Source organism: Limulus polyphemus, unplaced genomic scaffold (assembly GCF_000517525.1).
Source record: "Limulus polyphemus unplaced genomic scaffold, Limulus_polyphemus-2.1.2 Scaffold2559, whole genome shotgun sequence".
Taxonomy (NCBI): Eukaryota; Metazoa; Arthropoda; class Merostomata; order Xiphosura; family Limulidae; genus Limulus; species Limulus polyphemus.
Window position 1 is genome coordinate 76,178 of NW_013668169.1, and position 12,985 is coordinate 89,162.

The 12,985-nt window shown below is 34.7% G+C and overlaps 1 protein-coding gene across 1 annotated transcript; it reads right to left on the bottom strand.

The window, feature by feature from the left end:
• Positions 1-1,442: 1,442 nt before the first annotated feature.
• LOC111087736 lies at positions 1,443-5,351 on the bottom strand. The gene is made up of 2 exons (XM_022395443.1): positions 4,684-5,351; positions 1,443-1,941 (listed from the first exon to the last, which is right to left on the bottom strand). Exons 1-2 carry the CDS (start codon positions 5,110-5,112, stop codon positions 1,636-1,638), a joined length of 735 nt encoding a protein of 244 aa, XP_022251151.1. The 5' UTR covers positions 5,113-5,351; the 3' UTR covers positions 1,443-1,635.
• Positions 5,352-12,985: the final 7,634 nt, after the last annotated feature.

The window sequence follows — 12,985 nt, forward strand, 5'->3', positions numbered from 1 at the left end:
TATAGATATTACTGTACAGAATGTTTATCATATTGCATATTCTCAATACGGATATATCAGGGATTGTTCCTATATGAAAAATAAAAATGATATCCTTAAATGACACTCCAAAGTGAGAGCAGGAAGAAAATGTCACCAATAAGCCATAGCGACCTAATTGATATATATATATAAATAGTCCAATAATCACAACGTCTTTGTTTGCCATAACAACACAATCCTGTTTATTAAATAAATGAGAACACCGATAATCATAACGTCTTTGGTTGCCATGACAACACATCATGCTTATTAGATAAATAATAGCACCAGTAACCACAACGTCTTTCATTGCATGATAACCGGATTATTATATATATAACTACACTAACAATCACAATGCCTTCAATTACCATGACAACCTGATTATTATATATATAACTACACTAACAATCACAATGCCTTCAATTACCATGACAACCTGATTATTAGATATATAACTACAACGTTAAACACAACTTTCTCAATTACTACGACGACACGATCAATAGACAGATAAGCACAGTTCAGGAGTCTATCTTTCTCTTAAGGATAAGCCGAACTTAATTTATTATAAAGAGGATTTTGGATAACTTCACCAAAATAAGGTGATTCCAAAGTTCTTCGAAACTTTGTTTCTCTCTGGGATGACTTGTTTTGACTATCCATGTCATTAAACATGGTAAAAACAGTGGACAAAGAGTCAGCGTAAGACAGTGGTTCGTGAATATTCTCCTTATGTTTGCGTATGCTATACAGTTGGGGGCCAAAAATATCACCCAAAATAACCGTAGCCGTGGATATTTGATTCACGCATGTCGCAAAATCTCGATATGCATCTTCCGGTAAGAGTACAAAAGCCACGACCCAGACAAAGAACATAGTTAAAGAAAGTAAGCTTGTAACTGTAACACAGTATACCCTTCCTGGTAAGAGTACAAAAGCCACGACCCAGACAAAGAACATAGTTAAAGAAAGTAAGCTTGTAACTGTAACACAGTACCCTTCCCGGTAACAGGCCCTTGGACTTGGAGGCAGTATCAACCAGGTCAACCAGATTTTGACACTGCTATATGTAGTAGGGGCACAAGTGGCTCTTGAAGTCCAGTGGTGGATTCTTCATCCGCCAAGAGTCGAGTTTGATCCCAGAGAGATTCTAGAATGTTCTATTTGAAAAAGTGACTTTCTGGTTTGTCAAACTTACATAATGTTCCTCCTATTGGTGGCTGTGCTTATGACCTTCTTCGTACGTAACTGTTACCGGGAAGGGTACTGTGTTACAGTTACAAGCTTACTTTCTTTAACTATGTTCTTTGTCTGGGTCGTGGCTTTTGTACTCTTACCAGGAAGGGTACTGTGTTACAGTTACAAGCTTACTTTCTTTAACTATGTTCTTTGTCTGGGTCGTGGCTTTTGTACTCCTGGGAACGAAGAGTCATGCCACGAAGGAGATGACACCCATAGTTGAAGGCGTAGGCTACATTGTTAACTACCTTACGCGTGGTACAGGTTGTAAATGAAGGCTGGAAAGTAAACAACAAAGCTCCTAAATACATTGTTATTAGAGCTATAAGTTGAAATATGGAAATTACGACAGTATTCTTCTTTACCGTCTTGTCACAAATCTTCACCAGAAGAAACACTAAGACATATAGAGTGAACTAGAATACCAGTTCCAGAGAGTGCAACACAGACGGAACACCAAGTTTTAGTGTTCCACGCGCCAAAGCTGACGTTTTTCACGTTAACTGCCATCACATTTTCTAATCTTTTTTGGCTGGAACTTTGGAGATTACAAAGTTTGTGCTCGTAGTTCGTATCGATAGTGGAAAGAGGTACATGATGGTCAGATGCAGTTGTTCGCGGTGGAAGTAGTACGTTCTTACGAGTGATCAAGCCCACCTTGCTACTGTAGCGTCCAACCTAGACGAAAAATAAGATTAAGTGAGCTACAGTATAGAAGAAAACACTGGTTAATTGTCATAATCAGATATATATACTCAAAACACACCCACCCACATGTGTTATGATATAAAAGACTGTTTATGTACGTTTATTAATTAATATATTTTGTGAGTGAATATTTCATTGTTGTTTAATTTTTTCATAACAAGAGAATTAAAAGCGATTATTTTAAATTAAACATTATGACAAGTTTAGTTGCATAGCTCGGTAAGAATCGTACGTCGTGTTTATAATTCACTGATATTGAGGCTACCGAACGTCGCGTAACATTTATTGATCTCGAGAATATAGACATTTCTAGAGACAAGCAGACGATTAAGTGTTAAATATATAAGTAGCGTGAGACAAGCAGGAACAGAGCAGACGAGAAATTAAAGTCAAAGGAAGTAGAGTTTCGGTCAGAGAAAGGTTAGAAAACGTAAAGTTATTTGTTGTACCAGTGAATAGCCTAACGATTGATAGGTTAAAATGAGATTAACAGTTTTCTGACATTTTAGGAGAATAATTTGTCTCGTTAAAGGGAGTTCTAAAACAAATGAACTTTGTGGACATTGAAAAAAAGCAGACAATTATTCGTAAGTAGTTCTATAAGCAAAAAGCTAACGTTTATTAGAAGTTCAGGATACAACTACGGTAACTCATGAGGCAGCTTAAGTGAATTATACACCGATACTGTTGTAATAAAAAGAAAAGAGAGAGAAGAAAATGAATAAGTGAATCATACACTGATAGTGTTTAAGATAAAAATAGAGAAAATAGTTTGGCTTGTCAACTGAATTCTAAAGCAATTAAACTAGCCTAAGTGGATATTTGACAACAAGAGACCTGTATAGTACTTTAGACACAACTATGACATACATAGTATAAAGAATTTTTAGACACACGTTTAACTTGTTTTGAATATATTATTTTGAAACAAGCGGAGTGCGTGCTGCTCATTTATCGTCGAATTTATCGTCAAAAAGTCACAGACACCTACTGTAGAAGAACCCTAAGCCAAACAACAACAACATAGTATATATTTACTTACTATATATAATAATAGAAAGTAAGTTCCTGACAACATGCATATGTCCAAGCCTAACGTACGTTTTATAGTAACAAATTGTTAGATTAAACATTTCACTCGTCGTGAAAAAAAGGAACGTTGGAAATTATCATAAACGTTCTGTTTGTTGTTATTTTCTTTCAGCGCAAAGCTATACAGTGAGTTATCTGTTCTATGCTCTCCCTCCCTCCCCTGGAATCGAACCCCGGATTTTAGTATTGTAAGTCGGTACATTTACCGTTGACCCACCAGGAGACAAACGCTCTGTTATAGAACAAAATCTACACCAAAATAATTGGAGGAGCGGTAACAGAGTGAACTTTTCATAAGCTTAGAAAGGCTTAAGTGAAGTTTATTTCTTACTTGTTCTATCCTGATTCCTATATTCAAAGAGCAATTCAACACGGCAGAAAAGACAAGATAGAAAAGTTAAGTATGAAAACCACGTGGGCAAAGAAAAAATTAGTTTAGCCAAATAATATTCTTTGAAATTCAAAAAACGAATTTTGTTTACCTAATAGTTAGGTAAACAAATATTTTTTTATCTTAATTATTCTACTGTAATATATCTATAATCACTGCTCTGTTATAGTTACAAAGTTATGGATAACTTATATCCAGGAGTTACAGATCAATCGATATCTTGCAAAATTGTAAAGTGTTACAGATTGAACAACTTGAACATAGTTAAAAGTTACTGATTGACCGAAACGTTGTAGGTAGACGTTGTAGACAGGTGTTGATGCCTTCTTTTAATGTTATATATTACAAAGTGATAAATGTCTCGTACTTGGTCAGGACTTACAGAGTGATTGGTGTGTTGTATATAGTCAGGAGATGTAGAGTGATTGTTGTGTTGTATATAGTCAGGAGATGTAGAGTGATTGTTGTGTTGTATATAGTCAGGAGATGTCTTCTGATTGGTGTGTTGTATATTGTCAGGAGATGTAGAGTGATTGGTGTGTTGTATATAGTCAGGAGATGTCTTCTGATTGGTGTGTTGTATATAGTCAGGAGATGTAGAGTGATTGATGTGTTGTTTATAGTCAGGAGACGCCGTCTGATTGGTGTGTTGTGTGTGTGTTGTCAAGAGATGCCGTCTGATTAGTGTGTTGTATGTGGTCAGCAGATGCGTCTGATTGATTTGTTTTATGTATTCAGGAGTAATAAAGTTAGACTGTATTAACTTTCATAATAGACTCATTGAAAGTAATGAACATACAGAGTAGGGTTTTGAAAAACACCACCATACACTGTGGGTAACAGTTTGGGGGCGATGTGATGGAAGTATATATAATGATTAGGAGTATTATATGATGTTACGTAGCCTTGCATGGATATCTTGTAATTTGGAGCTCCTGAGTTGTGTTGGCATGTAGCATCGTTTGGTATTACAAAACTAAGGAAATATAATTCTATCGTTTACCCCTCTAATCACATTAATTATACAATACGTTTCCATGCATGTGATTACAGTTTAATTACAGGGACATAGTGATGTATCATTAAAGACAGCTATCGCTATACAGTGGAAACTGATTAACTTAGCCTATAGCTGAAAGATATGTTAACGCCGTTGGTTATCATATAATTATACTCGTACGGGAGATCACAGATTAAGTTCTGTTTTAGTTTAATATCAATACATTTACCTCGTGAAAACGCCCAGTAAATGACAGAGTTTTCAGTACGACTTGCCCATAGTTAAGGAAAACATCCTCGAACATGATATTTTTGTCATCTGGGGACTTTGTGTGAGTTTCCAACAGCAACTTTTCACCATTTTGTAAAGCTTGTAGCACAGCAGGTCCGAGGGCTTTCTGTTCTGAGAGGCAATCTTTGTTATGACACTGTCTATGTTGAGCTGCCCTCAAGCCTAGGGCTAACGTCCACACTGCCTTAATTGTGTTTAGAGATTTGTGGCTTGTAGATACCTTCTCGGAAGATGGAAGAGTGAAGGATTTCATCCCCCCAGGAAAGACGAAGCCTTTGTGTACAAACTCTTGTCCTGTAGTGACATTCGTTGAGTGCCATAGTTCTTTTATTAGAGGATGGGTAGGTACCGCGATACCTTCGATCATATTCCTAAACTCAAGTACTTCATCACTACAGGGCCAAAGAAACAAGACATTTGAAAGATCTGACAACTGCTTGGTTGACAGACTATCGTGAAGTCTAGAGGTCAGGTCACGGTTAGTTGAAATCAATACAGATATGCTGCTGTTTCTCCATTCAATCTGGTCAATCAGTTGAAGCACGTTATTGTCCGTTAGAAACAAAGCTACTGCTTTTACGTCCACCTAACTCCCAAGAAAAAAAAAGAGACATTAGTGATGTTTCATTTGAAAATATTAAAAAAGAAGGCACAGGAAATAGAACTAGCTACTAAGATACGACAAAAAATCATGCTATTGAGATAGATTTTAGTATATACAATATTGTGAAGTTTTTTGGAACTTTGAAATATTTATAACAGCCAAAGAATTATAACTAAAGGACCAAAATATACATCTTAAAGTTTTTCTGCACCAAGAGTGCTATAATTACTTGTCCCCTGGTGGGACAGCGGTAAGTCTGCGGATTTACAACGCTAAAATCAGGGGTTCGATTCCTCTCGGTAGACACAGCAGATAGTTTAATGTAGCTTTGCTATAAACACACAAGCTATAGTTACTTCTTCAGAATATTATACAGGGTGTTATTTTCTGATGAAACATTATTCATTAACTTTTCAGGAGAGGTTGTACGTTTTGTTTCAGAACCTCCGCGTAAAGTTGCATAAAGGACTGTCTGCGCATGGCCGTCGCGAATTTTCAACCATACACAAGTCAACAGCATACACAGATAACTCATTGTTTGGTCAAGTAGTAGAATTTATTTGTCACACTTATACCGCATCCACGACCCGAAACAGCAACGGATCACGAACTATGAACCCTTGGATTTGTATTCCGAGAATACTAAACAGTAGGCCACGCCAAGCTAAGTGCGCTTTGATCTCTTATAAAGAGGAGATAAGTTAAGATAGCAATGACTCTTAAAACTGGACAAATTTACATACTGAGGAAACACTGTTAAACATTTCTTATAACATTCAAGTTGAGCACAAAACAAACGATGCTGTTACAATCTCTGAAACTACACCTTCAGTCATACATGTTATACGTATAATTAATGAGGCACGGATAAAGAAATACATAACATAAACTGTTTTAACACCTTAACTTTACTTAGGAATGATAAAAACGTGAAAATTGATACACCTGCTTTATGTGAACATTCTTTGCAAATTTTCTGCAACATTAACGAACTATGGGCAATTAATTTTAATTAATGCCTTCGTTAGTGGTAATTAGACTCATAACAAGACAATTGGTAAAGATTTTTTGACTTTTAAAAAGAAATTCAAGATATAGAGTACTTGTTTGAAGTTAAGCACAAAGCTACACAATGGGCTATCTGTGCTCTGCCCACCACGGGTATCGAAATCCGGTTTCTAGCGTTGTAAGTCCGCAGACATGACACTGGGGGCTTCAAGATATGGAAGAGTGTAATATCAACAAGTGTGCTAAATTTCATGCTAATATTGGCTTTAATGCTGAAGTGAAAACGGAATGAAAACAAAGTAGTTGGAAAATGTGATTTTTGAAATATTGGGGGCGCTCTTTGAGGGCAAGTGATACCTCAAGTCGTTTAACTCTCATTTGTACTCTAGAATTTGATGAAGAAAATTATCTTCGTGTAACTTTCATTTTTCTGTGGTCTGTTTAACCCCAGGTGGCTCAGTGGCAAGTCTGCAGGCTAAAATTCGTGTTTCGATACCAATGGTGGGCAGAGCACAGATAGCCCATTATGCAGCTTTGTGTATAAAAACAACCATACTTAACAGTGTTTGCTTTATTATAAATTTTTTGTAACTGGTTCACCGTGAATAACCATTACAATATTTTGTAAAAGTCTCATAGCTGAGATCGGATGATTCTCAACATATCATGTCTGTTGTCTGTTAACACAAACCTAAGTATAAAAACTTATATCGATCAATAAACAATATCATTCCTATAAATCCTCTGATATCACGTCTTTTATACAGATTTACTTTTATCACTTTCTTTGAGTAATAAGACAAAAATACAACTATTAATTCATCAATATAAAATATCCTACAACTACCCAATATAAAAAATATTTTGTCAGTAAAAATGTATCCTTATAATCAAAGTTTTACAACTCATCAAAAAGTTTCATTACAGACTTCTTTCGCAATAAACACCTAATCTATCAAATGTAGGTTTCACATGAACGCTGCTTTCTACAGAATATACATTACGTTAATTCTTAGAATGTGAAAAATAAGATCTTAAGATTTTCTAAGCTTTTTATTTATTTTGTTTTGCATGCATGTTCGTTACCAATAGATCAGCTAAAGTTTCTAAAATATTGAGTTATATCTTGTGTCTTCTTTGAACTTACGCCAGGCTTTACTCACACTTCTGAAAATGGTTTATTTTACATCAGAGAATTACCCTTATAATTCTAGCATTATTGAACCATTTCGATAGCTTTAGAGAACGTGATGTACGAAACTCAGTTTTAAACAAATCCAACGAACAAACTTCCTTATAGATGATTATTAACACTTTAGCTTAACAAGCGGAAGTAGCCACTTCCTTATTTTGTAACTATCAACAATGGAAGTAGCCAATTACTTATTTTGTGACTATTAACAATGAAAGTAGCCAGTTCCTTATTTTGTAACTATCAACAATGGAAGAAGCCACTTATTTTGTAACTATCAACAATGGAAGTAGCCATTTACTTATATTGTAATTATCAACAGTGGAAGGAGCCACTTACTTATTTTGTAACTAGCAACAATGAAAGTAGCCACTTCCTTATTTTGTGACTATTGACAATGAAAGTAGCCAGTTCCTTATTTTGTAACTACCAACAATGGAAGTAGCCACTTTTTTTGTAACTATCAGTAATTGAAGTAGCCACTTAATTATTTTGTAACTATCAAAAATGGAAGGAGCCACTTACTTATTTTGCAACTATCAACAATGGAAGTAGCCACTTCCGTATTTTTTAACTATCAACAATGGAAGTAGTTACTTACTTATTTTTTTAACTATCAACAATGGAAGTAGCTAATTACTTATTTTGTAACTATCAACAATGAAAGTAGCCGGTTCCTTATTTTGTGATTATTAACAATGGAAGTAGCCAGTTACTTATTTTGGAACTATCAACAATGAAAGGAGCCACTTACTTATTTTGTAATTATCAACAATGAAAGGAGTCGATTCCTTATTTTGTAACTATCAACAATGGAAGTAGCCAATTCCTTATTTTGTAACTATCAACAATGAAAGGAGTCGATTCCTTATTTTGTAACTATCAACGATGAAAGGAGTCGGTTCCTTATGTTGTAACTATCAACAATGGAAGTAGCCAATTCCTTATTTTGTAATTATCAACAATGAAAGGAGTCGATTCCTTATTTTGTAACTATCAACAATGGAAGTAGCCAATTCCTTATTTTGTAATTATCAACAATGAAAGGAGTCGATTCCTTATTTTGTAACTATCAACAATGAAAGGAGTCGGTTCCTTATGTTGTAACTATCAACAATGGAAGTAGCCAATTTCTTATTTTGTAATTATCAACAATGGAAGTAGCCAGTTACTTATTTTGGAACTATCAACAATGAAAGGAGCCACTTACTTATTTTGTAATTATCAACAAAGAAAGGAGTCGGTTCCTTATTTTGTAATTATCAACAATGAAAGTAGCTACTTTCTTATTGATAATTACAATTACCTTTTGTTAAGTCATACAAATATTTCTTTTCCTATTGGTAATTAAGAAAGCAAAATGAAAAAGAAACGTGTATAATGACAGTATAAGAGAAACAAACTTCTTCAATTCTAGAAAGGTTTTCCGGACTACAAACGGTCTTCATTCCAGCAATTTTTAAATGTACAGCGGTGATGCCAGCGTTCTCTAGTGTCTGTTATGCAGCATTGAAATCAGACACTCGTGTAGCAGCAAGGCCTATCTTTTTAAAACCAGAAATTTACACTACGTCTGCAACGACCTGGAATTAAAAAAGAGAGAAAGAGAAAAAAAGCTTAAACACGTAATCACGACCTGGAGTTAAGAGACTATAGAATGTAAGCCATAACCCAATTTCGAATTAAGCTCAGTAATATCTTGAGTCGTATAAGAATTAACATCGTCTGCTGTAAAGGTCAAATTATTACTATTGTGAGAGACAAATTAGATGGTAAAAAAATTAAATAAAAGTAGACGGCGTAGAAAATAATGTCTAATAAAACTCCACAATCTATCTATTATAACCCTGTACATCCTGCTAATTTTGGTGGAGTACAGCCTTTATTTAGATCTGTAAAAGCGCTTGGTAAACTGGTAAGTCTAAATCAGGTTAAAGATTAGTTAAATTGACAATACATACACTCTACACAAACCAGTAAAATATAAGTTTTCAAGAAACCGAGTTATCGTTTCAGGGATCGATGGTCAATGGCAGGCTGATTTGGTGGATCTCTCTAACCTTAGTCAATATAACAATCTGTTTAAGTATTTGGTCACGTGTACTGACGAGTTTCTTAAATATTCAAGGGTTGTTCCGCTCAAGGATAAGAAAGGTACACACTTGTAAAATCATTCCAACATATTTTGAAACCGGGTGAAAAACCTTGTAAACTTCAATTCGATTGCCGGGCAGAGTTTAATAATCATCTCTTTCAACGATATCTCAAGGAACAATACATTCAATTCTTTATTAAACATAACGAAACAAAAGCATTTTTTGTAGAAAGATTTAATCACACTCTTAAAACTAGAATGTGGCGCTACTTTACACATCCTGGAACTTATAAACATATCACTGTATTGAAACATCTGGTCAGAGACTATAATCAATTTTATAATTATAGAATAAAAATGAGACCAATAGAGGTTAATCACTCTATCCAGTCTGTGGTGTAGAAAACACTTTACAAACCACCCATTAATGTAAAATTTCAGGTGATCAAGTACGTATTAGTAAAGTGAAGCATCAATGAAAGGTTATATGGCTGGATGGACAGACGAAATATTTATCATTTACCAAAGAATAGAGAGAAATCCACCAGTTTATAAACTGCAAGACTATCTTGGAGAAAATTAAATGGAAAATTTTACGAATCTGAACTACAATATTTTGTAAAATCGAAGGATATCCTGATAAAGTTAATATATTAATCTCTCAAACAGATCTGAATCGCTGTCATCGTAAAATATCATGCATCTCTCATTATTTAACATGGATCAGTTGTACGTAACGTTATCTAGTAACAGTTCTATGAACTATATTAGTAATAATACTATGACAAACTATGTCACTCATCTTCTGTGATTTATTAACCTTGGATTTTCGTTAGAAGTGGCCTTGGTCGAATTACAGTATCAACATAGTTGGCCTAACGTGCATGATTGTACAAAACGGACATTATACTTTTCAGGCTCTTACTCTGCTACCACAATAAATTATATTAAACCAGGTCATTAAAAAAAACCTGAAGATTTAATTAGAATCTTCAACCAAGTAGAAGATATACTGGTAAAATCCAGAGGTAGCTTTTAAAAGGTCTTCAGAAAAACGAAATGCCTTTACCAAGTACCCACGGACTCTTCGCGTAGTGGAACAAATATTTTGTGCCAATTTAGGTAGAAAACTGTCCCCTGGGTTGAGTTCCAGCCCATAAGAGTAATTCGTTTTTAGGAAGACATTTTAAAAACTACCTCCAACACCTCAGGGAGCCGAAACTCGACCCAGGGGCCAGTTTTTGACAAATATTTGCTGAAAATGCTTGCGCTGCTACGCGGAGAATCCGAAGATACATGAAAGAGGCAGTTCGTTTGTCTGAAGACATTTTAAAAGTTACCTCCGACTTTTACCACAACCACTTTTGATGCTATCAGTGTCAAGGTAGAAGTGTGTCAAATATACCACTTCGTTTGATGGATGAAAGAGAAAATTTGGGTTAATTTGTATGGCTTAAGACAATTCTTGTCTGATCAGTGATGTGTGGTTTATCCTGGAAAATATTCGAACAAAAGTCTAATACAGTCAGTAGACTAATCACACAGAATTACACGAGATTAAATTTTTGCAGGAGTAACTTTATACAAGTTGAAATAGGACCATTATGCACTGTATTGAAATCTGAACTGTCCATGATGGGAAAATGTACTAGTTATGAAAATTTAGGTTGTACATGGTAGTGTAAGATGCACAGGTACTTACACTTACAGCAAATATTGGATATATGGTAAGCAGATTAAACAATGACAAACTAAAGAAATGGTAATGAAAAGTGACACGTCTTATTTGTTTGTAATTATTTAAGTATATATCCATAAATTTGACCCACTTAAATCTTAAAACTTTACTTGTACATGCAAGTAAAGTTGATAATATGTAATTTTATAACTTGTCATATTTTTCTTAAGTGAACATCAATTAAATATATGAGATTAAATGCAAACACTATTTACATGCGTTAATCTGCACGTCTTGTACTACAACAGTAATATATGATTTTCATGTAAAATAAAATATTTTTCATAATTAAATAACCTGACATTGTTATGTTGACATTCAAAAGTGAATCCCACTATAGAGAATGATACTTGATTTTAATGACAGGGTGATTTTGAAAGCCACTGTTCAAAAAGGAGAACATTAGCATTTCATCCAAAATATTTTGTTCTGACTATAGAATAATAATTTTAATGAAACACCTAAAACTGGGTTTCACTAAGCAGATAAATTTACAATATCGTGAGGATTTTTTTTCTCTTTACAATAAGAGACTGGTTAGGTATATGAGTTAAGCTTCAATAAAAGTTGTGGGGTTGTAGCAAAGTTTTTCCGACACTTCAAGCCTTCAATTATAAGACCTTGCAGAGACCATTTAGATGAAAGGGCTCAGATCCAAAACATCTAGTATTAGGTGAAGGGATGAGAGGAGAACATGACCATTTGGTCATAAGTTGGTAAAATGAGTAAAAGGGAGTCTTTAAAGGAGTAACATTGCTAAATTTGTTGTCTTTAGATCTCGTACAGTATAAGTAATGCATCATAACATAACGTTTTGGAACACCATGGTTCCTATTGGTCCACTTTGGCTGTTCCATCCTCTATATTAAACTTAAGACTATTAGTAAATTAATTTTAAAAAATATTACAGTTAGACAATATCATTCATACACTTAGTAAGCTTTCTCTTAACTGACTAAAATTTACTGCCTCAACATCCAAAAGCAAACCACCCTGTTAGAAAAATAAAACTATCTTATCTGAAGAATACTCCTACCTTGTCAAAATTTATATTTGTGTCCCCTAGTCCTACTATTCTCATTGTTACATATAAAAAAGATGACTCATTAACACTATCAATTCCTTTCACAATATTAAACACCTCTAGAAAATTTCCCCGTTGTTTTTTCTCTGCCATGTTTCCCATGACTTACTGCGTCTGCATGAGGAAGACATATATAAACTTCCATGTCATATTATAATTCAGATTGTTTTGTTGATAATCATGTTGTTAACTTGTTGTCTCTTCAAGCTCGTTGCCAGGTACACTGCTTTCTGCTCCTCTGACCATCCATTAATTTCTGCCATTAGCTCAAATTGTGCTCTATATGCTTCCCATGGTGCCTTACCATCCAGTTCCTGTGACTTTCTTCGTACTAGATCACTCATATTGTTGCCACTCATGTCTGGAATGTGACTTCTGGCAGGAATGAAGATGTCTGCATTAGGGTTTATCTGCGGGGTCTCGAAGGGGCTTCCTGTTGTCTGAGGCTGATAAGGTCCATGGTTAATATATCCTTCCTGTGCAAAAGACAGTAAATCATCCTTTAATGAATTTAATTCA

Bases quoted from the DNA above. Each gene is read 5' to 3' on its own strand.
- LOC111087736 (XM_022395443.1), bottom strand. From the start codon at position 5,112: ATGATCGAAGGTATCGCGGTACCTACCCATCCTCTAATAAAAGAACTA. The intron at 1,942-4,683 runs GTAAATGTATTG...TTTTTCGTCTAG, and splicing joins TTACTGGGCGTTTTCACGAG to GTTGGACGCTACAGTAGCAA.